The 26604-nt window shown below is 45.0% G+C and overlaps 1 protein-coding gene across 3 annotated transcripts in view; it reads left to right on the top strand.

Moving 5' to 3' along the window:
- ABCC12 (ATP binding cassette subfamily C member 12) overlaps positions 1-26604 on the top strand; it is a 75469-nt gene that overhangs the window by 38899 nt on the left and 9966 nt on the right. The window contains exons 12-22 of one of the 3 annotated variants that reach the window (XM_047079206.1): positions 4629-4701; positions 6415-6618; positions 10049-10183; positions 10292-10367; positions 10451-10522; positions 13332-13421; positions 14128-14231; positions 16187-16384; positions 17160-17386; positions 21159-21296; positions 25446-25632. In XM_047079206.1, coding sequence (XP_046935162.1) covers positions 4629-4701; positions 6415-6618; positions 10049-10183; positions 10292-10367; positions 10451-10522; positions 13332-13421; positions 14128-14231; positions 16187-16384; positions 17160-17386; positions 21159-21296; positions 25446-25632 — 1504 coding nt within the window. Of the gene's footprint in view, positions 1-4628; positions 4702-6414; positions 6619-10048; positions 10184-10291; positions 10374-10447; positions 10523-13331; positions 13422-14127; positions 14232-16186; positions 16385-17159; positions 17387-21158; positions 21297-25445; positions 25633-26604 lie in introns of those variants that run through there. The other 2 variants (XM_047079207.1, XM_047079208.1) reach the window with 2 other exon arrangements.

Here is a 26604-nt window from a genome sequence, read left to right as displayed (position 1 = left end):
TTTATTTTGATGGAGTCCCAATAATTTATTTTTTCTTTTGTTTCCCTTGCCTTAGGAGACATACCTAGAAAAATATTGCTACAGCCAATGTCAGAGAAATTATGGCCTGTGTTCTTTTCTAGGGTTTTTATGGTTTCAGGTCTCAGGTTTAGGTCTTTAATCCTTTTGGAGCTTATTTTTGTGTATGGTGTTATAAAGTCCAGTTTCATTCTTTTACATGTTGCTGTCCAGTTTATTCAGCACCATTTATTGAAGAGACAGTCTTTTACCTGTTGAATATTCTTGTCTCCTTTGTCATTGATTAATGACCATGTAAGCAAGTGTTTATTTCTGGGCTCTCTATTTTCTTCCTTTGATCTATGTGTCTACTGTTATGCCAATACCATACTGTTTTGATTACTACAGCTTTGTATTATATCTTAAAATCTGGAATTGTGATACCTCCAGCTTTTTTTTTTTCTTTCTCAAGGTTGCTTTGGCTACTTGGGGTCTTTTGTGGTCCCATATAAATTTTAGTATTATTTGTTCTAGTTCTGTGAAAAATGCTATTGGTATTTTGATAGGGATTGCATTGAATCTCTAGATTGGTTTGGATAGTGTGGACATTTTAAATTCTTCCAATCCATGAGCACAGTGTATATTTCCATTTATTTGTGTCATCTTCAATTTCTTTCATTAGAATTTTATAATTTTCAGAGTACAGAACTTTCATTTCCTTGGTTAAGTTTATTCTTAGGTAGTTTATTATTTTTTCATACAATTGTAAATGGAATTATTTTCTTAATTTCTCTTTCTGCTACTTCATTATTAGCTTATAGAAATGCTACTGATTTCTGGGTATTAATTTTGTATCCTGTAACTTTATGGAATTCATTTGTTACTTGTAGTTTTTTGGTGGGGTCTTTAGGATTTTCTATGTATAGTTTCTTTTTTAAATATAAAATTTATTGTCAGACTGGTTTCCATACAACACCCAGTGCTCATCCCAACAGGTGCCCTCCTCAATACCCATCACCCACCCTCCCTTCCCTCCCAGCCCCCATCAACCCTCAGATTGTTCTCAGTTTTTAAGAGTCTCTTATGGTTTGTCTCCCTCCCTCTCTAACTTTTTTGTTTCCTTCCCCTCCCCCATGGTCTCCTGTTAAGTTTCTCAGGTATAGTTTCATGTCATCTGCAAATAGTGACAGTTTAACTTCTTTGCCAATGTGAATGCCTCTTATTTCTTTTCCTTGTTTGATTGCTATGGCTAGAACTTCCAGTACCATGTAAAATAAAAGTGGCAAAAGTAAATATCCTGGTCTTGTTCCTGATCTTAGAGCAAAAGCTCTCAGTTTTTCACCATTGAGTATGATATTTGGTGTGACTTTTTCATATATGGCCTTTATTATGTTGATATATATTTCCTCTAAACCCACTTTTTTTGGGAGTTTTTATCTGAAGGATGCTGGATTTTGTCAAATGCTTTTTCTGCATCTATTGAGATGATCATATGATTTTCAGCTTTCATTTTGTTGAGGTGGTGTATTATGTTGATTGATTTGCAAATAATGAACCATTCTTGTGTCCCCAGAATAAAACCCACTTGATTGTGGTGAATGATCATTTTAATGTATTGTTAAATGGGGTTTGCTAATATTTTGAGGATTTTTGCGTCTATGTTCATCAGGGATATTGGCCTTTCTTCCTTCTCTTTCTTTCTTTCTTTCTTTCTTTCTTTCTTTCTTTCTTTCTTTCTCCTTCCTTCCTTCCTTCCTTCCCCCCTCTCTCCCCCTCTTTCTTCCTCCATACCTCCCTCCTTCCTTCCCTCCCTCTTGTTTGTGTTCTTTGTATGGTCTTGGTATCAGGGTAATGCTAGCTTCATAGAATGTATTTGGAAGCTTTCCTTTATCTTCTATTTTTTGGAATAATTTGAGGAATATAGGTATCAACTCTTCCTTAAATATTTGGTAGAATTCACCTGTGAATCCATGTGGCCCTGGACTTTAATTTTTGGTAGTTTTTAAAAAATATATTATTACTGATTTAATTTTGTTACTAGTAATTGGTCTGTCAAAAATTTCTATTTCTCCCTGATTCGGGTTTGGAAGATTGTGTAATTAATTCTAGGAATTTATCCATTTCTTCTAGGTTGCCCAATTTGTTGTCATATAATTTTTTATAGTATTCTCTTAGAATCTTTTGTATTTCTGTGGTGTCCATTGTTACTTCTCGTCTTTCATTTCTGATTTTAATTATTTGGGTCATTTCTTTTTCTTGATGAGAGTTTATCAATTTTGTTTATCTCTTCAAAGAATCAGCTTTTTGTTTCATTGATATTTTTTCCTGATTTGTTTTAGTCTTTACATCATTTATTTCTCCTCTGAGCTTTATTATTTTCTTCCTTCTACTCATCTTGGGCTTTGTTCTTCTTTTTCTAATTCCTTTAAGTATAAGTTTAGATCATTTGAGTTTTTTATTGTTTTTTTAGGAAGGCCTGTATCACTATAGACTTCTCTGTTAGAACTACTTTTGCTGTGTCCCAAGGATTTTGAACCATTGTGTTTTCATTTTCATTTGTCTCCATGGCTTTTTTGATTTCTTCTTTGATTGCTTCATTGACCCATTGATTGTTAAGTATCATGTTGTTTAGACTCCACGGGTTTGTGTTTTTCCAGAATTTCTTCTTGTGATTGGTAGTTTTATACCTGCTGTAATCAGAAAAGATGTGTGCTATGATTTCAGTCTTCTAAAATTTTTTGAGGCTTGTTTTGTGGCCTAATATGTGATCTATTCTGGAGAATGTTTCATGTGCACTCGAAAAGAATGTGTATTCTGTTGTTTTTGGATAGAATGTTCTTTATATATCTCTGAGGGTCATCTGGTTTGATGTGTCATTCAAAGACACTGTTTTCTTACTCATTTTCAGCCTGAATGGTCTATCCACTGATGTACATGGGATGTTAAAGTCTTCTACTATTATTGTATTACCATCAATTTGTCTCTTTATATTCATTAATATTTGCTTTATGTATTTAGGTGCTCCAATGTTGGATACATAGATATTTACAATTGTTATATCCTCTAGTTAGATTGATCCCTTTATCATTATGTAATACTTTGCCATTATAATACTGACATAATTTATCATTATGTAATACTTTGTCTCTTACTACAGTATTTGCTTTAAAGTCTATTTTGTCTAATGTAAATATTGCTACCTTGCCAAAGCCCCTGATCTTAACCACCATGTATACCACTCCTAAAGGTGGCACATGGGCATGATGCTCAGGGCTATGCCCAGCTTCTGCTCCAGGGTATTGAGTGCTGCCAGGGGCCAGTGTGCCAGCTGAAGGGTAACTACTCATGATCTGCCTGCTCACTCTCTTGCTGGTAACCTTTATTGGGAAGGTGTGTCTTGCAAAGTCTGAGTTGTAAGACTTTCCCTTTGTCATGCATTGAGAAAGAGGATCCCAATGATGGTGATGATGGTAATGATATCAATTAACCATTAAATCAATTAGTCAACTAATTAACCTTTGTGGAGGCAGCAGGCCTTTCAAGTGGTACAGAAACCTAGGGTCCAGTGGCTGGAACTGGCTGCTCCTTGGATAGGGCATGAGCTTGAACTCCAGGGAATTCAGAGCAGGAACCAGTTCCTGAAGAAGGTATGTGGTGTACTCTTGTTCCCTGGGAGAGATTCTATCCAGAGTTGGGGCAGTCTGAGTGGGAATGAGGTACAGAGAAAACCCAGGGAGAAGGGTGTGAAATTTTCTCATAGCTTGGGATCTGGACATCTCTGAGTTCCTGCCTACTAACTTATTGACTTTCCTGGATCCCTTGCTCTCAGTCCCCCAAGGAGAGGGACTGGGGTCATGCCCAGTAAGTCATGGGATCCCCAGCATGATGGGGGATCCTGTCCTTTGCAGGATGAGTGGCTGATCTGAGCATCGTGGCTACTGAGAGTTGGTTAGGGTCTTGCCCACTAGAGTCCCTACAGGCTGGCCCAGGGCTAGAAAGTGCACAATGCTGAAGGATATTCCAAAGGGCTGGGAGGTCTAAGGAACTGAGATCTTATTCCTGCTTGGCCTCTCTGCTCCTCAAGCAGCATTCTCTGTGCCCAGTGTACAAAAGTGTCTCAGGTGGAGAAAGGTTGCTTTCTCCAACCTTGTAGGAGTTACTGGTGGATAGAGGACCATCCTGGCGCAGATGTCAGAGTCATCATTAGTAATCACCCCAACATCCTGCTATTATACCCTCCACCAACACACATCTCTTCCATTCATGGTCTTGTATCCTTTGGGAAGCCTCCCACAGTGACCTTAGCCCACACTTGTCACTCTCTTCTCTGACTCCCAAGAGCAGTGCTAGCAGTTGGTGCCCCCAGTTTTTTTTTTCAGAGGTTCCATGTGCATTGATGTCATCTTCCCCTCAAGGCAGAAAGCCTGTGAGGGGAGGGGCCATCCCTGACTCAACTCCACATAAGGAGTGTGGGGGATGCCTATGAGTCAAGGGGAAACTGTCCTTGGACATCAAAGAAGAAGCAACTGGCCACCTCCCTGCCTTACCCCATTGACACCAGCAATGCCTTTCCAGGCAACCCAGGGAAGAAATTGTGTCTTTTGTTATCACACTGACATTTCTGTCCACAGGTATCAGCACACAGTTCGTGTGTGTGCCCTCCAGAAGGACCTGAGCAACCTTCCTTATGGAGACCTGACTGAGGTGAGCAGAGCTGGGAGCTCAGCTCCACTGCAGTGGCATGGCAGCATGGCTGCCCAGGTCGAAAGGGGGAGGCTAACAGGCCCCAGTTCCATCCACATTTAGATGCCCTGGAGGACAGAAAGGTCCCAAGAAATGTGGGACCAGCCAGGTTCTACCATCCTGAATTCTCCATCTTGTTTTATTCTTAGGGGATTATTACAATGGATGTGGTACCAACTCCACCTGTGTTGGGTTCAGCATTGTCACTCCTGGGGCCATTCCCAGTCTGCCTATTATCTTAGAAAATGTTTCTGTTGGAAGCTGCTTCCTTATCTCATGGGCTGGCTCTGTCCTCCAAAGACAGAGGTCCAGGGGTGCTGCATTGTGGCTGGAGTCTCAAGGGCCCCTTCTTGCCTCATTTTCTCTGCCCTCCAAACATTACTCCCAGCTGCTTGTCCTAAGAGCTGCCTGGGTCCTCGGTGGAGTCTGCCAACTCGGGTGACTTGGGCGGGGGGAAGTCACTGTGCCATCTTCCTGTCTCCCGATCCCAGTGTGTCCTCTGCTTAGTCTTCACACTTTGCCAACCACCTAAAGGATACCAGAGAGCTAAAGCATCTTGAAGAAAGACCAGTTTGGAACACATTGCCTTTCTCTGCTGGTGCCCTTAATGTGCCTGTGTCAAGGAAATGGTCACCACAGCCATCCTGGCCTGGCATTCAGGACCTCTCTTGCTGCAGTCCTGGCCCACCTTCCCAGGGTTTGCTTCTACTCATCCCTACCTGCCCACCTAAGTGTGCACTTGCCTTCCAGCTTCCAGACCTCTGTTTTTGCTATTGTTACCACCCTTTGAGTTCTAACCCCAAATCCACCCCCTGGAGGGGGAGACTTCCCTTTCTTGAATCTTGTGGACTGATGTAATTTGCCCCAGAATACTTGGCTTATGCTTCTCAGTCGACATTTGTTAAATCCTGCTTTGCACCATTATTATGTGTCTAACTGACCAGGCCTCCACTTTCTGCTAATATGTGAGCTCACAGTAGATGGGAGACTTTTTTGGTCCAGCTTCATGTGTCTTTCCCCAGTGCTCAACCCAATGCCTGGCTGAACATAATGGGGGTTCACTTTGGGGTCAGTTGGACAGAATAACCTATAGTAGGCTATCTACCTTTTCATCTCTTCTACAAATACTCAATGAGTGCCTGCTCTGGGTCAGGTGTGGTGCCAGGCCTTACAGATATAGTGATGAACAAGGTAGACATGCCTTCTGTCTTCGTAGAGCTTAGAAGTCCTAGTGGGGGTTGGGAGTTGATCCACAAGCAAGCAAATAGAGACCCCCCTTTTCTATCTGCTCCCAACCTCTTCTCCCTCCTGTTCACCTGTCCACTCTCCCAGATCTTTCTGCTCAACAGTTCCCTTTGGTGTTAGTGGTCAAGACATAGCCCCTCCCTATGGTATATGCACCGGAATGGGGCTGTTGTAAGCTAGGTCCCCCCCACTCAACATTGGAACGAGTTTTTCCCCTAGTTGCCACTGTCCACCAGGCTTTCTGCAGAAGCAAATCTTCTACTTCCCAAGGCATATGATGCAGTCCAGGGTCCTTATAAGGGGTGGATGAGCTGGGACATAGTAATGATCAGAAGAGTCTTGAGAAGCTTCAAGAAGTTCTTGCTCCCTGAGGACTGCAGGGTGGGGTTGGAGCCTAGAGATGGGCAATAGTATTGCTCCTGTCTACAGATTGGGGAGCGGGGCCTCAACCTCTCTGGGGGACAGAGGCAGAGGATCAGTCTGGCCCGTGCTGTCTACTCGAACCACGAAATCTACTTGCTGGATGACCCCCTGTCAGCAGTGGATGCCCACGTGGGGAAGTATGTCTTTGAGGAGTGCATCAAGAAGACGCTCAGCGGGAAGACCATCGTTCTGGTGACCCACCAGCTGCAGGTGACTGGGACTGGCAGGATCCATGAGGCCATAGGATGGGTGTGGCACCTAATGCTCACAGAGTCTTCTCTTCTGCCTAAACCTGCCTCTCCCATCCGAGGTTGTCTTCACCTGGACAGGGTCAGGGAGGGAGCAAGATGTGTAGGTTACACTCATGATTCTCCCAAGCCATCCCATCTTTCATATAGCCCTGCCTGATCCTCTCTGTGCATGGCTCCTATTGGTCCTAACTTTGGATTCAGTGGGGCTGAGCCCTTTCTTTACTAGAAGGTAGATTCTCCAGGAGCAGTGGACCCCTATATATGGGGTGGACATAGGGCACCTCTTCCAGCTCTGGACTACTGATGGTAGGGAGATGGAAAGCCAGGTGGAAACAATTCAGACTCATCCTTCCTCCAGCAAGGGCTGGGTGGGCCGGAGGCCAGGAGGTCCTGGGAGTGGGATAGGGGGCCCAGATGTCCCTGGTATCACTAACCAGGGGGAAAGGCTGGAGACCAGGACTTTCGGGCTAAGGCAAGACTCTTCTCCTTGCTCAGAGCCACTCTCTCAGGCTTAGGAACATGAATCTTGCTGAGGGGTTACTGAGCTTGCCTTGAATGGCTTGGCAGGTTGGGGAAAGTTCTCACAATGTCAACCTCATCGAGGGTTATGAATGCCTTGATGAATCAAAGGAATCCAAAACTCCCCTCCACTCTGAGACAAACCAGATTTCCCCCTGCCTCTTCCTCTCTACAGTGAGACCCTAGAGGTGTGTGGTATGTTCGTGTATATCTGTGTGTATATACATGTGTACATCTCCTGCTGGAGGAGAGATCCCACAGGAGTGACCTGCATTGAGAGGACTGTTGGAGCAGAAATCCTGCCCTTTCCTCTCCTACCACCTATGGGGAAAATGTTCAACAGGGGCCTGGTCTGGGGGTAAGAAGCAGACCTCATGGCCTTTGCATGGGTAAGTCAACCTAGGGAAGGGGGAGGCAAATGAGGTTTCCATGGCTACAGGATGTTCTGGCCAAATTTTCTAAGATCTTCTATCAGTGTCTAGAAGGGCCAGCTTGAGAAGAGGGAAATTTTTTAAAGACCTAGGAAAACTGTTTCTTCCCATTGCTGTAGCTCTGCTTCCAGCCTCTTTGCTGAGGATTGGAGTTCTCAGAATAAACTCCAAGCATCTGAATTTTGGGTTCCCTCTGAGTGGGCTCGATCACCTCTGGGAAGCATCCAGTGGAGCTGGTACAGACAAGTTCCTCAGCTGGCCAGTCATCAGAGTGGAGGAGAAGGTTGGATTTCTTCTGGACCCCCATGAGGCCAGTGGAAATGGGGTCTCGCCCAGTCAGGGTGCTAAATGTTGTAACCACAGCTCTGCACCATGAAGGTCCAATTCTTGGAGACCACCTGTAGTGGGAAGGGCTGTCTTCCTGAGGGGTTCTGGGTATCTGGAGGGGGACTTGTGGCCCCTGACAAATGTGGGCCATGGCTGTCCTTGTAGGAGTTCTGACTGGGGAGTCATCACATCAGACTGTTGGAGTCTTTGAACCTTGATGACTAATAGCATGACCCCAGGCAAGAAATATCTTTTCCCCAGGCCTAAGTCTCCTCAAAGAGTCTACCTTTCTCCAAGGTCATTGTCCCTCACTTTTTGAGTGTTGAAAAATGCAAGCATCCACAAGATGGCACTGGAGTCTCAGTCCAGCTGTCCATTGTTAGGGAAGAGGGGGCTCAGAGCCCCTGAACCAGAGCCCCTGGGCTTTCTAGAACATTTCTCTGCTGCTTTTACTCTTGGGCCCATAGCCAATCCGGACGCTTCCCAGGGCTTGGGCTGGACAATTGTTCTTCTACTTGAGGAAACAAATGAAATAAGAGATGTGGTTGCCACTGAAATCTAACCCAGGGTCAGATTTTGTGAGTTTGCAGAACAAAGCTGCTCAAATCATGCCGGATCTCACTGGTGTGAACTGGGGAGGGAGGGTGCTCACTAGCCAGAGGACCTTCACCAGGAGCTCCCTTGGCTGCAATGTGGGCCCTCACAGGTAGAAAAGGCTTTGGGGCTGTTGCAGGCCCCATACCAACGTCTCAATTTCCATATCTGGAGAATGGACTGGTAACAAAGCTGCCACTTCCTTTACTGGCTTGTGGGAGATTGAGAGATAAAAGACAAAACAAGATCAGGCTTTGAAAGGTAAGAAGATGCTGTATAAAGGCTAGATGTTATTTTCAGGAAAAAGAATCTCTCAGAGAGAGTCTCAACTGGACATTAAAAGCCAGTCTCTTCCTGCTTTGGCTGTCTGGGAAAGTGGACAAGAAGCTGAGTCATTAGTCCAAGGGAGGCAGAAAGGCTGGAGCTGTGCAAGCTGTCAGAATGGCTGTCATTTGGCCTTTTGGGCACCTTCCCCATTTCCCCAACACCCAATGGGGAGAGCAATGACCAAATGTAGCCGCTTCTCTCAAGCTTCTAATCAAGTACATGAAAAGCTGATTTGACCATGGGTAGACCCTGGGTACAGGGAAAGACTTCTGGCCTGTATTGCAAAGGCTTCTTTGGGCAAAACTGTCTTAAATCTCATAACATCTTGCCCCTATATGAGGGACTTTCTGATCTTAGATGGGTTGACCTGACCCTCACTCCAAATGCGAGGAAACCCTTTTTAGCAGAACTCTTTGATTTCAAGAGTGATATGCAAATGAAGGGAACTCAAACCAGGAAAATAGAAGTGCTTTGGGAAAAAAATGTGGGATGCCATATTAAATGTAGTTATATTTTTATTGTACAGATAAATCTGGTGTAGATTCCTGAGGCCAGGGGGTATGGCTTGGTGGCTGGGAACTGCTCCATGTTCTGCTTCTCGTGGGCTAGATGAGGATGATGAGGTGGGCTTGTAACTTTATAGCAGCAGAGTAAGGCTGTTGCTGGGGTCACATTTCCCCTTTCCACCAAACTTCATCTTGCAGTAACTTGTCAATTTTATATTCCAAATTCCCCTGCTCCCTGATCTGATTTCTTAGCATGGCAGCTCATTTAGGGAACAGTAGGAAAGGAAGAGTCAATGTGCATCATAGTGACAACCAGAGGCTCCCTTTGTACTCGTGACACCAGTGTTCACTAGATCAGTGGTTCTCAACTGGGGGCCATTTTGCCATTTAGAGGGCATTTGTCAATATCTGGAAACATTTTTGCTTGTCACAACTGGGATGGGGGGTGCTATTGGCATCTAGTGGGTTAGAGAGCAGGGAGGCTGCTAAATATCTTACTATGCACAAGACAGCCCCCCCGTTCTGCCCCAACAACAAAGAATCATCTGGCCCTCAGTGCCAATAGTGCCAAGGTTGATAACCTCTGCACTAGAGGAACTTGGAACACCACTGGATGGGAGTTTGGCACCACACTCTTCTCTTACCAGGCAGAAGTTCACTATAGGTCACTTTAATATCTCTGCAGTTCTTGGAGTCTTGTGATGAAGTCATTTTGTTAGAAGATGGAGAGATTTGTGAAAAGGGAACCCATAAGGAGTTAATGGAGGAGAGAGGGTGCTATGCAAAGCTGATTCACAACCTCCGAGGGTTGCAATTCAAGGTAACTCTTTGTACTGGGGTGCAAGAGATGGGGTCCCTCCCTTGCAGTCTCCAGCCTGGGAGAAGTCCTGTCATTTAGCTTTCAGAAGGTATGTCATTTTGTCTCCAGGATCCTGAGCACATTTACAATACAGCAATGGTGGAAGCCCTTAAGGAGAACCCCACTGAGAGAGATGGAGATGCTGGTACAATCTGAGTTTGAAACGCTCTTCTCTTATTGCCCGTGGCTCATGAGCAGACACAGATCTCTCTTTATTTCTCACCCTAGTTTTGGATCCAGGAGATGGGAAAGATGAAGAAAAAGAACCTGAAACGGACTCAGAATTTGTAGACATAAAAGGTATTTGCTATTCGTTCCCTCAGTTACATAGTCGTAAATATTGGGTGAGCATCCACCATTCTTGATAGAGAAATGTAGGCACAGTGTATGTCCTTTTGGGCAGCTAGGATTATACAGTTTACCATCATGTGAGCCTAGGGGTTCAACTGCCTGAGTCCAAACTCTGACTCAACCACTTACTAGTTTTATGAGTTTGTGCAAGACACTTGGCCACTCTGAACCTTAGTTTCTTAATCCATAGAATGGGAAAATAATACTACCAACTCCTGGTTCTTACAAAGATTACATGAGAAACTGCAGATAAAATGATTAGCCCAGTGCCTGACATACAGTAACCCTCAAGAGTAGTTATTACTGTTATTAGTTAGAAAGGTCAAAGCACAGCACATAGATTGATTAAAGGCAAAACACACATAGGAGCTGTTTCACACTCTTTATGGGAAGCGTTGAGAAAGGATTTTGCAGCCATGAAAAGATTAGGACTAAGTATTCTTCTCTGTGCTGGGCACCACGTTAGTCTGCGTGGACAAAAATATGCCCCTTGTCTCAAGACCTTATGGCCTGGTGGGGGTCATAGGACAGGGGATAATCAGGGGAACTGGACTCAGGGTAATGGGGATTTGGGGTGGACATAACAAGTCAGGGAGGGCCTTACAGAGGGGAAAACCTTGGGACGGGTCCCCAGAGTTTTCCGGGGTCACTGTCGTAAGAAGGTGGGGGCTGGGGGGATTTGGAGTTGAGGGCAGGATGGAATTCTGGGAAGGAAGAGAGGAGAGATGTGGGAGATAAGCATGGTGAGGGTATCATCAGGCTGCCTCTTCTCATCCCCACCCTGCATCCATTCAACACTTGTTGAGCATCTACCGGGTGCGCTGCCCAGGGCTGGGCACCAAGCAGACAGGGGTCTAGATCCACCACTACTTTCCTCAAAGTGCCCATAATGAGGTGGCTTTCCAAGTTAGAGCTCTGTTCCTCAATAATGTGTAGCTGGAAAAAAACCCCTCAGTGTATTTAATCAAGTTTAAGATACCATCCATTTTAAGATCACCATCGTTTTATGTACCACTTAGAAAGAAAAATCTTTGCCAATTAGACGATATGGCATACTACAGAATGGAAGGCACATCCTGATTTCAGAGATGTTAAAATGTGAAAAAAAATGTGAGTCTTTGAATTGAAATTTGGCACCATTAATGGTGCTTGTGACAAATGCATGCATGTTTGGAAAGACAGCATATTTTTATCGCTCTGGAGGCTGCCAAGGCTGAAGTGAGGTACTTGCCATCTCTTTCGTGCCTTCTCAGGAAAGCTCCAGGCTGCCCAGGATGTGAGCTCCTGTGAACAGAGTAAATCCTGCCCCTCTTTTCTTTCTCATTCCCCTTCTCTGGAGGGGAAATCGAACATGTGAAATGCTCTGAAAGTTATAGGAAGGGAGCCAGTTAAAGGTGGCAGTGCCCAGCATGCCTGGCATCAGGGCATTTTTTAAAGCACAGCAAGGTGAACAGAGAATCAGCAACATTCCAGGCTGGGCTGGCAGGCTGCAAGGGGATTTGACCAGTTCCTTTTGTGCTCCAGGATGCTGTTCGTTATGCTCTGCCAACCCACCTGGGCATCTCATTTTACAGGCCCGGGGAGAAACACAACGAAAGTCAGGCTGAACATTTCAAAGAAGCACAAAGGTTCCCAGGAAGAGGGTACAATAGTAGCTTTATTCATGGAGGCACCTTTGAGGTGTGACAGCTATCCCTCTCAGAGCAAGATGCAGAGGGTCTGTGTGCAGGGGCAGCCTCGGGTCTAGCTCTATTTATCTCTGTTTATAAAAGCTACGTATGATGTAGGATCTGTTTTGGAGCTGGCATTTTCATGCTTCTCTATGAAGAAGAAGAATGGGATGAGTACTTGGCTCTGACTGCTGGATGTTTAGCCAAACATCCCTATACCTCTGGATGTGGTTTCCATGAGAATTTGATGGTCATTTTCCTTTCCCTTTGGAAAGTGGAGAGGACTTGGAGCAGCCACATGGATGGAATCAGGAGCCCATGCAGTGGCTGACCAAGGAGATGCCCTGGGTTTCTTCTTTGAGGCATGAGCTTTGAGAAGACAAGAGTTACCTGCTTCCTGGTCACCCTGCAGTAACTGCTGTGGGTGCCTTTAGCACTTCAGCGCATGTAGCCTGACTCCCAGCTGTATTCCTTTGCCCAGGGGCTCTCTCTGGAAACTGCCAGCCTCAGGTCAAGCTAGAAGTGCTGGCAAATTAACCCCCCTGCAGGGAGGAGCCCTCATCCAGTGGCCAATGGGAGTTGTAGAAATATCCCAGATCCCTCTGGTCAGGTGAAAAGCCTGCTCCACACTGGCTCTGACATTTCTCTACATGAGATTAAGCTCCAGTTGTCCACAGGGATCTCTGGCTTGGTGATCCCTCGGTGAGATGCCTTTTTGTTGCTGCCTTTCCTTCCCTTTCCTACTCCCTCAAGCTCCCTCAAGCTCCTGCATGCACTCATACCCTCTTCTTAGAAACAGCTTCTGGAGAACTAGACCACAGCAATCCATATCCCAAGGCTGAGCACATAGTAGGTGCTTAATAAACATTTCTTGAAAGATTGAAAGCCACTTGTCTTACAGGGCTGTGATGAGAAAATAACATGAGAAAAAGTGTGTTGGGAATTTCAAAGCATAGGATAAATGGAAGGAGGGGGTGGAACTGCCCCCTCTTCTGATGGTGGTGTGGGGTATGCAGGAGAGGTGTGCCTGCCCCTCTGGGCTCCTGCCCTACCAGCAGGTGACACAGGATTTGTGTCTGTCTCTGTAGTTCCTCTGCACCAGCTCGTCCAGACTGAATCCCCTCAGGAAGGAACCGTGACCTGGAAAACGTATCACACGTACATTAAGGCTTCTGGAGGTTTGATATAAAACAACGGGTTTCTTGATTTAATTTGCATTAAAAAAATCCGTCCTCAAACTGTTGGGTTCACATTTTATAATTTCCTTGACAATTACTCCTTTTATGCTGGACCCATTTGTCAATGCTTTTATTCCCCACTTCCCCCCCTCTCCTCCTCCCCGGGCCTAAAAATCTGAAGTCTGATAATACAGCCTTTTAAATGGAATCACCCTTTATCTCCATTAAAGCTGCCAGATGCTATTTATTGAAACTGAATGAGCAGCAGCATGAACCAGCCATGGTTCTTCTGCACCTCGCTGCCTCATGACTGAGTACAGCAGCCATCCGCTCATAGCCTGCCTTCGGTGCAAGATTCCCATCTCAGTGTGCAAATACCTTAAACTTTTATTTCTTGTCTCTCCCCAGCAAGACGTTTTTTTTGTTTGATTGTTTGTTTGTTTGAAGAATACCAAGTTGCTTCTATTAAGGTGCATTTGGTGGTTTTTGTCAATATATTGGCAATTTTGACCCATTTTCCAACCAGGGAGAACACATGTCCCCATTGGGGTTCAGGGTCTCAACACCCAGACTTGTGGTAGCAGCCTGGAAGGTGGTTGCCAGGGGCGGGGGACCTGTTCCTGCAGGCTTTGAATTTCCCATCAGGGTTGGACCTACAGCAGACTCCTCCTCTGTAACTCTCTGGACCTCTCCCCTCCTCTTGTAGGGTACCTTCTCTCTCTCTTTGTGGTGTCCCTCTTCCTCCTGATGATCGGTAGCTCTGTCTTCAGCAATTGGTGGCTGGGTCTCTGGCTAGACAAGGGTTCACAGGTGAGTTTCCCTTTGGCCTTGGAGAATGTTGAGTCATTTGATGGATAGTAGGAACACACACAATGAGCCTGCCATTGCCCCTTTCCATGAAGTTGAGATCAGCTGCCTACACAATTCAAGTCCTGAAATCCCCTTTGATTTCTCAAGACAAGCAGGGCATCTAGATTTCTCTGTGCCACCTTCAGATTTTAAAGGATTAGCTAAGAAGATTGTGGTTGTGCCAGGCAAACTCAGCATGTCTGTGGAGTCATGCCTGTGTAGGACAGAGTCAGTCTTGCAGCCTCCACCGTGAGGCACCTCTCAGGAGGCCCTGGAGGGGCCCAGGGAAACCTAACATGGACTTTAACCTTCCTGCCTCTGAACATATACTGGCATCTTATTGTTGACACTGTGGGGTGTCTGAGTGTTCCTTCTCTTTCTGCTCTCCAAAGTCCCTCTACAGGAATGGGATATGCAAAAACCAGATGTAGTCCCTGGTTGTGCTGCAGAAGCACCGTGTATCTTTCTGAGACACTGGGTATCTGCCACCCAAGGCTCTTCTCTAGACCGCAGCCCCACCTGGGAAGGACTGATAAGTCTGCTCTTGCTGGAGCTTGCTAAAAACTCTCCTAGCTTTTGGCCGATGGCTTCTAAGCTTTCCTGGAGCCCCTGGGAATGCTGTGGGTGCATCCTCCAAGTTTACATTTTGGTATAGTGCTGTTGCTATGACAACCAAAGTGAGAAGGCATTGGGGAGACGTAGGCAGGGGAGAAGTCACTACAGCTCTCCCAGAGGTTGGCACAGCTTCCTGGGGTCATTCCCAAGGGGAGAAGCCAGTGGGTGCCCTGCACTGTGCAGGAAGAGAGCCATCTCTGGAATATTCCCCCAGATCCTCACTGGCTCAGGAAGAGCTCAAGGTTTCTGGTCTGGATGGAACCTCCTCCTAGGTGTGGTGCTTCCCCAGTGAGCCGGTGCCATTGGCTAATTGAGCATGCAGCAGTGATGGCAGACCCAGGTGTTTGCCTTGCCCCCCCCAGACACTGTGGGCATAACCTGATGCATAGTGAAGACTCCTCAGTTCAAGCTGGGCCTTTCATCAACTAGCTCCCTAGGGATGCTTTTGCTTTTATGGGTGTTCATCCATCAGCTGTCACCTCTGGTTTATGTTTCCACTATTGCTGTAATCAGCAAAATGGCATTTAGAAGAAAGATGCTTGTTTGCTCCCCAAAGGCAGTCCTGACTTTCAGCACATGGCTCAGAGAAAAATGGAACCGCCAATTTCTCGGGAGGAGGAGATGGCTTCTCCCCAGAAATGTTAGCAAAAATGTGAGTTGTACGCCCCCCACCCCCAGCAAGATGGAGCTGCATGTGGTCTTCTTGAATTTTCCTAGAGTTCTGTGGTTCACCAGTCTCCCTCCTCCCCACCAGAGACTTCAGGGCAGTGGAACAATGCCTTCCAAGGTGCCCCTTCAGGAAAGGAAAGGGAGGGGGTTGTGGAGCTGGTCCATCCTACAGAGAGACCCCCCCCACATCTCCCTAAAGGCCTGGTGGCTTCTGCCAGGCAGGTTCCTGATACCCTGTCCTGTAATGGGCTGCCTGAGGGCTGTTCAGGTAGCCTCTTGGCATCCAGAGTTCCTGTGCTTCTGTAATCTTCCTGGCCCAATATCACCTCTTGTCTCCTGAGGTGTAGTTAGCTTCTGGGACAGAAACTATCTGTCTGCTGTGCCTGCCTGGTTTGTCTGTTTTGCTTTTCCCACTGACTGTGCTGAGACTTATAAATCAGGTACCCCTCGGGGGCTGACCACCCAACAGGAGGACCCATGCAAAGTTACGAGGCCCTCAGAGGGAAGTGACCTGATTTCTTAGCAATTATGCACCCCTTTTTAATTTCTTCTCTCTGGAAGGATCCTCTGGGAAATTCCCATTTTCCTGACAGTTTACCAATTCTTGGTGCTTCTTCTGTTTTTCTCCAAAGATGACCTGTGGACCCCAGGGCAACAAGAGTGCATGTGAGATTGGCGCAGTCCTGGCAGACACCGGGCAGCATGTGTACCAGTGGGTATACGCAGGGAGTATGGTGTCTGTACTGATGTTTAGTATCATCAAAGGCTTCACCTTCACCAAGACCACACTGATGGCATCCTGCTCATTACACGACCGAGTGTTTGACAAGGTACTGCTCTCAGGGCCTGCAAACGAATCCAGTTTTTCAGTCAATAGCTTTTATTGAGCACCTATGATACATCGGGTACTGAGCTGGGCTCCGGGGACAGACATGATGCTCAAGATGCTTACAGTGATGTCTGGGAAGCTTCCTAATATGTACTATCAACTGTGAAGGCAACTCCAGGGGCTGAGGGGATGTGTCATGAGCCCTCAGGCTAAAGTAGGGGTGGAGGCAAATGTGGTCAGGAAGGTTTTCCTGACAGCACTGCATTGGGACAGACATGCACAGGCCAACAGGACATCTCCAGCTCTGAAGAGCCCTGAGTACACTGAGGGCCTTAAGAAGTCCTTCTGGCTGCCTTCTTATTCCACTGCAGCAGTAGCCATCAGCCACTATTGCCAGGGCCCTGGCCAGAGCCCAGAGGTGTGGCTCATAATTTGAGGGCAGACAGACACAGGGGCACTTGACTTTTTATTGCTCCAGAGCACAAAATCCCACCCTCCTCCACATGTACCCCAGGCTGCGTCCCAGGCTTGGAGGGAGGCCCAATCTTCAGGGGCTTTCCCTGGGGTTCCACACCGAGGCTGAATCTTTCCCACAATCCCTCTCATTCATGGGGGCCACAAGAATGGGGAGCATCCTCACCTTCCCAGGATAGCCTGGTACACTGGGTTGGGCCCTGGAAAAATGCTCAGGCTGCTCAAAATATCCCAACCCCAGCAGAGTGGCCAGGCTTTACTAAACTCACACCTCAACGTGGACTCTCTGACTCTATCCACAGATCTTAAAGAGCCCAATGAGCTTCTTTGACACGACTCCCACTGGCAGGCTAATGAACCGTTTTTCCAAGGATATGGATGAGCTGGATGTGAGGCTTCCATTTCACGCGGAGAACTTTCTGCAGCAATTTTTTATGGTGCTGTTTATTCTTGTGATATTGGCTGCTGTGTTTCCTGCTGTCCTTTTAGTCCTGGCTGGCCTTGCTGTTGGCTTCTTCATTCTTTTATGGTAGGTCAATGCACTATTTAAAAAGGAGCACATGAAATCTTGACATATTTGGTTAACTCTGCACAATGACTGGGTAGTGTCAGGTGATGCTGAGTCCCTGCTATCTTCTCTGAATGGGGGGGATCATATTGATTTTTAGTGGTGATGAAATGCCAGGTGCTATGCTCAGTGGTCTTGCATACATCTGGCATTTTAGTCTCAGAGCAACTCTGAGAGGTGGGCATGAATGGGGAGGTTAAGTCTGTGGTCCTAGGCAAGGAAACTAGTAACCATACTTGTTTTCTGTCTGCTGTTATGCTCTTGACCATGGGGCTCTCTCTGGCATCCTGCTGCTGGAGAAGAGAGGTAAGACCAGTCCTTGGTCACTCTGAGCTTTGGGAACTAGCCCCCACCCTAATCACTGATATGGATAGAGAAAGGCCTCAGGCAGCTAGGCACTGGGGAGTCCTACTGAGGCTGTGCCTCATTTCCACTTCCTCACCCACGTTGGAGGGAAGCAGGAGGGTGGATTGACCCCACCCTCAAGGAACCCAGCTCCTCCCTGTTCCTGGAGAGAGTTGGAGTTCTCAGCAGCCAGCGTGGTGGGTATTGTGTAAGGCCAAAGGCTTGGAAATCAGAGAAATTTGCACCACAGCCCCAGCCCTCCTGCAAAACTAGCTGGAAGACCCTGGGGAAGCCAGAGAAATACTGCAAGCCTGTGTCTTCATCCCTAAAGGTAACCATTAAAATATACATCTCACCTATGCCAGGGGAGTCTTGTGAGGATCAAATGAGACTGCAGAGCTATAAGTGGCTTACAAATTAGAAAGGGAATACAGTTGACCCTTGAACAACATGGGTTTGAACCACACAGGTCCACTTATATGTGGATTCTTTTTATATATATATAAATACAGTACCATACTATAAATGTATTTTCTCTTCCTAATGATTTTTTAAATAGCCCTTTCTCTTCTCTATCTTACTTTATAGTAAGAATATAGTATATAATACATATAAAATATGTGTTAATCAACTGTTTATGTTATCGGTAAGGCATCTAGTCAACAGTAGACTATTAGTAGTTAAGTTTTGGGGGAGTCAAAATTGTTATAAGCAGATTTTCAATTGCATGGGGTGGGGTGGGGGTTGATGCCCCATCTCTTGCATTGTTCAAGAGTCAACTACACAGTGTTATAGAAAGGTTTTCATAAAATTCAGCAATATGTTTATTCCACTCCTAGATGCACAAAGTCTTGGGTTGGATGCTGAGGGTCATAAAGAGGGTCCCCTAGTTGTAAGGGATTCAGCTCCCAAATCCTAGACCTGCCTCTACCCATAAGCAAGGTTGTTTTCATCCAGGGACACCATGCTCAGAGCTGAGTTTTTAGAAATATCATTTTGGCCAGTGTGGAGGATGGATGGAGCTATGGAAAGATCAGGACAGGGCTATGGGATGAGAGACTCTTGAAATGTATGGTCTGAATGAGAGTTGAGACAAATGGCAGCAGTGGGGACAGAAAAGATTTATGAATCATTTCTGAGATGGTCTTTGGGGTTGGGGAATGGGAAATGCCAAGGATGGGTCCAAGATGGGGAGTGATGTGAAGAGCGATGTGAAGGTGATCTGGGAAGGGAAGTGATTTGGGTAATCAAGATTGTGGGCTCACTGTTGGATATTTCAAGTTTGCGGGTCAAGTCCATAGATGGTGCCAACAGATAGTGGGAAAGGAGGGTATATCGGGGTGCATCGGGGCTGGAGAGGTGGATTCTGCATCCTTGGCTTCTGTGCAGGAGCTGGTGTGACCTTGGGAACTGGAGCCCTGGGCTCTCTCTTTGGTCTCCCACTGTCCCCTTGGTGACTCCAAGAAAGGTCACATGGCCTCACTGTCCAGCCTCAAGGATTTATTGTGATGACCAAGTAAAATACTTTCTGCAAGTCCTTTGCAAAGATAAAGCATGTCTTGGACACCGCTTCTTAAAATGGACTCCTTGACCTGGCGTTCATTTTTGTAATCCCTGTGTTTGTCTGATCATTGTTCCTGTCTGTTCTCCTGTTTTATACTGTTGATTTACTTAGCAAAAGGTTTTTCTCTGCTTTGCACCCCTACTTCTTGCTACAAAGATAGGCCAGACCAGGGCTGGTTGTGACTGAATCACCCAAATATTTCCAATTAACTCACTTGAACTCTGAGCTAATGAGGTTTTCTTTCCTCTTCCCTGGGTTTTAGATGAGAGTCTGGAGGGCAGATTAGACTCACTGTCATGGGCCAGCCTGCCAATGTGCATGCCTGTGGGCAGTAGTCTGGAACTCTGCAGGGTCCTGGAGCTTCAACACCCAGGAGAGTATCACCCTGTGGAGGAGTTTGGTTCTAAAGTCAGCAGCTGAGGCTATGATTCAAAATTACCTTTGAAAATGCCTTTAGAAGACCATGCATTGGAGTTGACACACCAGATAGTCCACCAGAATTGGAACAGATCATTTTTTCTTTGGTTGGGTCCCAGAAAGTGGTTGGCTTGTATTAGAAGCTATACTGTATGAAAATTCCTGGTCTTCAAAGACTGGACCCACATCTCCTGCAGCAAGACACTCATGCTACAAGACACACTCAAAACTGAGACCATAGCAAGGAATGGCTTACATTTCTGAGAGACATTTTTCTTTTTCTTACTTTTTTTTGTAGTTTTAAGATTTTATTTAATTTTTTAAGTTTTTATTTCAAGTTTTTATTTAAATTATTTTATGTATTCAGTTAACATATAGTGTAATATTAGTTTCAGGAGTAGTGAAACTACTATGTAAGTGTGAACTATGTAAGTGATTCATCACTTACATACAATGCCCAGTGCTCATTACAACAAGTGCACTTCTTAGTACCAATCACCCATTTAACCAATCCCCCACCTACCTCCCCTCCAGCAACCCTCAGTTTGTTCTCCATAGTTAACAGTCAGCTTTATGGCTTGACTCTTTTTTTTTACCCCTCTATATTCATCTGCCTTGCTTCCTAAAGTCCACATATGAGTGAAATCATATGGTATTTGTCTTTCTCTGACTGACTCATTTTGCTGAGCATTATACTCTCTAGCTCCATCCATGTCATTGCAAATGGCAAAATCTCACTCTTTTTTATGGCTGAGTAATTATCCATTGTATATATATATATATACCACATCTTTATCCATTCATCAGTTGATGGACACTTGAGCTGTTTCCACAGTTTGGCTATTGTAGATAATGCTACTATAAACATTGAGGTGCATATATCCCCTTGAATTATTATTTTTGTATTCTTTGGGTAAATACCTAGTAGTTCGATTGATGGATCATAGGGTAGTTCTACTTTTAACTTTTTGAGGAAACTCCATACTGTTTTCCAGAGTGGCTGCACCAGTTTGCAGTGTAAGAGGGTTCCCCTTTCTCTGTAACCTTGCCAACATCTCTTTCCTGTGTTGTTAATTTTAGCCATTATGACAGGTGCGAGGTGATATCTCATTGTAGTTTTGATTTGTATTTCCCTGATGATGACTGATGAGCATCTTTTCATGTGTCTGTTGGCCATCTGTATGTCTTTTTGGGGAAAATTTCTATTCATGTCTGAGACACATTTCTGAGACCCCATCTGTCCCTAGGATGGTTTCTCCCAGGGGAGAGTGGCAGGCCAACCCCTTCATCTTAGTTAAATGGCACCTGTCTGACTTAAACTTTGTCTTGAGTGCATAGTCAGACCTGCAAGTGCTAAGGGCAAGCCCTCAGAGACCCCACTTTGTAGTCTTCTTGATTTTCCTACAGCATTTTCCATGGAGGAGCCCAGGAGCTCAAGAAGCTGGAGAATATCAGCCGGTCTCCCTGGTTCTCCCACATCACTTCATCCATGCAGGGCCTGGGCATCATCCATGCCTATGACAAGAAAGAGGACTGCATTAGCAAGTAAGTACTCTACTGGGCCCCTGCTCCAGGTCTCCCCACTTCACATCTAACCCTGAATGGAAGGTCCTAGGAACAGATGGCCTCTGTGACTCTGAGAAGGGAAGTCTGGGCTGCTGGGGACTCACCACAAGTGAATTGCTGTCAGAATCCAGAAGGAGTACTCTAGGGTACTAAGACTTTCTTCCTAGTATCTGGGGCCCCAAAAGTGGTGAGTTCATTCAATGACAACCTCAATGTGTGATTTTACATGTTTTACTTTATGCAGTAGAAGTAAAATGTGCACAATTCAGGAAAGTAGGAGAAAGCAGAAAAAAAAAAAAAAAGAAAGAAAAAAGACAAAAAAATCACTCAAAGGTCCCTAACTACATCCTATTAATATGTTTATATATTTCCTTCCAGTCTTTTTTTTTAAATTTCTTAAGTATTTATAATCATGTTTGTTTCATTTTATTTTTAAATAACATTTTAAACATTATATATCTTATAAAATTTTTTTATTTTTATTTTTTTTCTATTTTTGAGACACACAGAGAGAGAGACAGAGAGCAGGGGAGAGAGGCAGAAGGAGAGAGAGAGAATCCTAAGCAGACTTCACACTCAGTATGGAGGCTGATGTGGGGCTTGACTCTGGGATCCCATGACTCTGGGATTATGACCTGAGCTGAAATCAAGAGGTGGACACTCAACAAACTGAGGCATCCAAGCACCCAGTAAAAATAAAATTTAAAGGCCATATTATATTTCACTTAATGGATATACACCTCTTTTCTTCTTTTTAAAGTGTGGGGACTAGATGAGTAAATTTCTCTGGAGTCTTCCAGCTCCAAAGTTCTAAAACACAGTATAAATTGTATCGACCATGTAGGCTCACTGTAGTAGCAAAGACTTCCAAGTTTTAGGGACTTAGCACAATACATATTTATTCTTCCTCAAGTCACAATTTAAAGAGCATCCATAGGGTAGGGGAAAGGGATTTTGTTCCACCTAGGGCTTTTCCATCCTGAGGGCTGTGGGGGGTCTTCTCTATGATCCTCTGTGTCTAACTGGAGGATAAGGTAGGAGAGGTGGGTGCAGGATCCCATGGGAAATTTTTATGGGTTAATTCCAATGAAGATACTTATCATTTCTGCACATTCATTGACCAGATTTCATTCACATGTACTCACCAAACTGCAAGGGAGGCTGAGAAATGTAGTCCAGTTGTGTCCATAGGAGGGAAAAAAATGGAGTTTGGTGAATCTATAGCAGTGTATGACACATAGGTGTTCCACTTTGTTTTGTTTTATTTTTTTCCATATTTTTCTGCCTTAAAAACCTAACACAAACTTCAAGTTTGGGTCTAATTCTTTTTCTCTCTCTTTTCCCACACTTTGCCACCCAGGGTCTCAGTGTAAACTTGGCATCTCAACTTGCCTTTAGTTCAATCAGTGGCTGTGCTCTTCCTAGTTTAACCTATGTGTCATCTGTAGAGAGTCCTGCATCACACATTGACACTTCCAGTGTCCTGATCATGAGGAAAGGCTCCTGTCCATAGAATTACTCATCAACTTACTCATGACAAACAAAACAGATACAAGGTTTGTCTTCCTGCAGATTTTTGTCCAAGGTTTCCAAGGGAATCCTACAGGGCAGCTGAGTCCTACATGATTGATGGGGTCCGCTTCTTTTTAATACTTTCTTTCCTGTCATGGACTTTCCAGAGGGCTTGGGCTTCTGACATGTATTGCTTTAAAAAAATTTTTTTTAATGTTTTATGTATTTTTGAGAGACAGAGAGACAGGGTATGAGTGGGGGAGGGGCAGAGAGAGAGGGAGACACAGAATCCAAAGCAGGCTCCAGGCTCTGAGCTGTCAGCACAGAGCCCAATGCAGGGCTCAAACCCATGAACTGCGAGATCATGACCTAAGCCAAAGTCGGACGCTTAACCAACTGAGCCACCCAGGCACCCCTGACATGTATTGCTTTTTAAACAAAGCCTTGGGGTCAAATTCCAATTTGATCCCGGCCTTCTGTTTCTTTTGTTCCTGTGCAATCTGACCAACCACACAGATAAGACCTCAGATGACTTCTAAGTCACTTAAACCATCATCTGAATTTGTAAGCTTTATAGCTGTAGGATAGAAACACCATGGTATTTGGAAGAATATTTTAACTAAGCTCTGGGGAAAATAACTTTGAGAGAAACAGAAGGGGGAGGGTGTTACAGGCCCAGCATGGTTGGTCAGAGGTGCTTCTAGACAGAATCTTTGGAGGATCATTGGAACAGGATGAAGCAGCAATGCCCAGAGATGTTCATGACTGTGCCAGTGAGGGGTTTAAACATTGAAGCCCCTTTCCCAATAGGTCAGGGGAACCTTCAGTGGCAGTTGAATCTGATATCTCTCATGGTTAGTTGTTAGTTCAGCCCACTCAAAATTTCAGTCTGGGTCAAGTTGACCCTTGAGCCATGCAGGTTTTGTGGCATCAACCCCCCCACACAGTTGAAAATATGCATATAGCTTTTGACTCCCCCCATACTTAACTACTAATAGCTTACTATACCAATGATATAAAGTTGGTTAACACATATTTGGTATGTCATATGTATTATATACTATATCTTTACAATAAAGAACACTAGAGAAAGAAAATGTTATTAATAAAATCATAAGGAAGAGAAAATACATTTACAGTATTGCATTGTATTTATTGAAAAACATCCATGTGTAAGTAGACCTGTGTAGTTCAAACCCACGTTATTCAAGGGCCAACTGTATTCCCTCCCTACACACCCAGAGGCTTGGAGTAGTAATACTGTGCTGTGTGTATGTGTCAGGTGGAGGGGGAGGGCAGGTGTGCTACTGGGAAGCCTTTGGTCTATTCTTTTAAACATTTTCTCCTTTTTCTCTGAGCCTGGTTCCCTGAGCCTGGTGCAGAGGAATGAAGTGAGGGAGGACACATTATTAGGTTATTCTTTCCTTCCTGATGCTCATTTCTGCCATTCCAGCAAATTGTGCAGATGTGGTGTGGCAAGGTGGAGGCTCCAACAGGACCAAGTCCATGGCAGTTCTGCTAGGCATTGCTCATGGGCAAGACCTGCCTGGGTCTTCCAGAGAGCTCTTCCTGTGAAGCCTTCCACTGCATTCCCCTGATCTGGGGCCTCTCTGCCTCATGCTGAGGGATACTGCATTAAGACTGCAGCACCAAAAGTCATCTTCTCTCTGTACCCTCAACTCTAGGAACTGCAGGATTGGGCAGGATCTGCCTTCCATGCATCTAGGGAATGAGCAACTCCAGGAGGGTCTTGCCCTCACCCTTAGCAATGTCATTTCTCCATCCCTCTGCCCAGTGTCCTTTTTCTTTTTGGCTCAGTGGATACACAACAGGGGTTACAAGTTGTCAGTTTTTTTCTTCCGGAGGAGACCCCCAGCAGCTGCCTTGAATCTTCTTTCTCTGATTTGATAAGGGGAACCAAACATCCTTCTTTCCCTTCTCAACCATCACACACACTGATTCTCCCTAAAGGCAACCTCTGCCAAAATCAGCCCTTACCCTTTTATAGATCAAGGGGCTAACTGTCAATTCCACATGGCCTTTGAGGGAGTGGCTGAATCCAAAATAGAAGTCTTTTGAAGGTAGAGCATGAGATACTGAGCACCTTTTTTTCTCAGCTGTGGGTTCTAGTTGTCAGTTCTGGGAAAGAGAGAAAAAGCCCACTCAGCACAATGCTGCCACATAGGATTTCTCAAAAAATGTGCATATCAAAGATGCCTATGGTGGCAGATTTTAAAGAGTATGGATGGATATATGCGTGTCTTTGTAAGAGTCTTATGTAAGAGTGCATTAGCTCTTGATTAAAAATTCCTCTTTGTGGAGCCTGGGTGGCTCAGTCAGTTGAGCATTTGACTCTTGATTCTGGCTCAGATCATGATCCCAGTGTTATGGGATTGAGTCCCATGTCAGTCTCTGTGCTCAGCATGTATCCCACTTAAGATTCTCCCTCTCTCTCCCTCTGCCCCTCTCCCCCACTTGCATATGCACACTCTCTCTCACTCTCTCTAAAATAAAGAAAAAGAAAAAAAATCCCCTTGCCTTAATTTTCTGGTAACCCTAACCCTAGCTCTGTGGAAGTACAACTGACTCCTGTTTTGTATGATTTTTTAATTTTAGGTTTAAGATGCTAAATGATGAAAATTCCAGCCACCTCCTGTACTTTAACTGTGCTCTCAGGTGGTTTGCTTTAAGAATGGATGTCCTCATGAACATTGTCACCTTCATCGTGGCCTTGTTGGTGACTCTGAGCTTCTCCTCAATTAGTGCTTCATCCAAAGGCTTGTCTTTGTCTTACATCATCCAGGTAACACCTAGTATAAAGTTAGGTTTGGCCTGGAGGCTCTGGCATAGGGCATTACTAGGGAGGATGGATGTAAGAGAAGATCCAACTCAAATGGGTGCAACAAACAGGGAGAGCTTACTGGTTCACATCACTAAAAGGCATGACAGTTGTGTGGGCTTCAGGAATAGTTGGATCATAGCCCCTGGCTTTGTACTTGTTCTGTGATGACTTCCTTCATGGTTGTACAATGGTGACTGGCATTCTCTGAGAGCTGCAACAGGAAGGAAGGAGGAAGAAAGCTTTTCCTACCCTAGTCATGGAGCAAAAGCCTTGAGCTTTACTCTTACTGGATTAGTTTAGGCATCCCGGAACAAATTAGTGCCTGGATAGAATTGGGATGATTGGCTTAGGTCAAAGGATGGAGTCACACACCATCCTACCCCCAAGTCACAGAACTGTCCCATAATAGAGATCAGGAAAAGGATGCTGGAGAGGCATCCATGATGTCTATGACAAATAATACTGACTTCTCCTTTTGTTTGCTTTGGTATTTTTCTTTTCAAGAAAATAACAGTAATAGGAAAAAAATAGTAATACAGAATAATAATAATAATAATAATAATCAGGAAATACATGCCATTTGAGGTACTATTGTAAGTCATGTATGTGAATTAATTCATTTATTCCCACAACAATCGATGAGATAGTTTCTGCCATAGTCCTCACCTTATACATGATAAAACTTAGGCTTAGAGAGATTTGTCCAACATCACACACTTGTCATGTGTTAGAGCTAGGGTTTGAACCTAGGTCATCTGGGTCTGATACCTATCTGAGTGTGAATCTTGAGGGTGTGTGTGTGTGCATGTGTGTGTATGTGTTGGCCTAAGGATAAAGTGTCCAGCTACGTCTGGTTGGGAGAAAGATGAGGACTGGTAAACAGATGGGTCTATAGACAGACTACTTATCAGTATTTCTGTGGCTCCTTCTCAC

Source organism: Lynx rufus, unplaced genomic scaffold (genome assembly GCF_022079265.1).
Source record: "Lynx rufus isolate CCGP_SWC_20201006 ecotype Redwood Valley unplaced genomic scaffold, mLynRuf1.p SCAF_16, whole genome shotgun sequence".
Classification (NCBI taxonomy): Eukaryota; Metazoa; Chordata; class Mammalia; order Carnivora; family Felidae; genus Lynx; species Lynx rufus.
The sequence above is the reverse complement of the archived record's forward strand: the minus strand, read 5'-3'. Positions and strand labels throughout refer to the sequence as shown.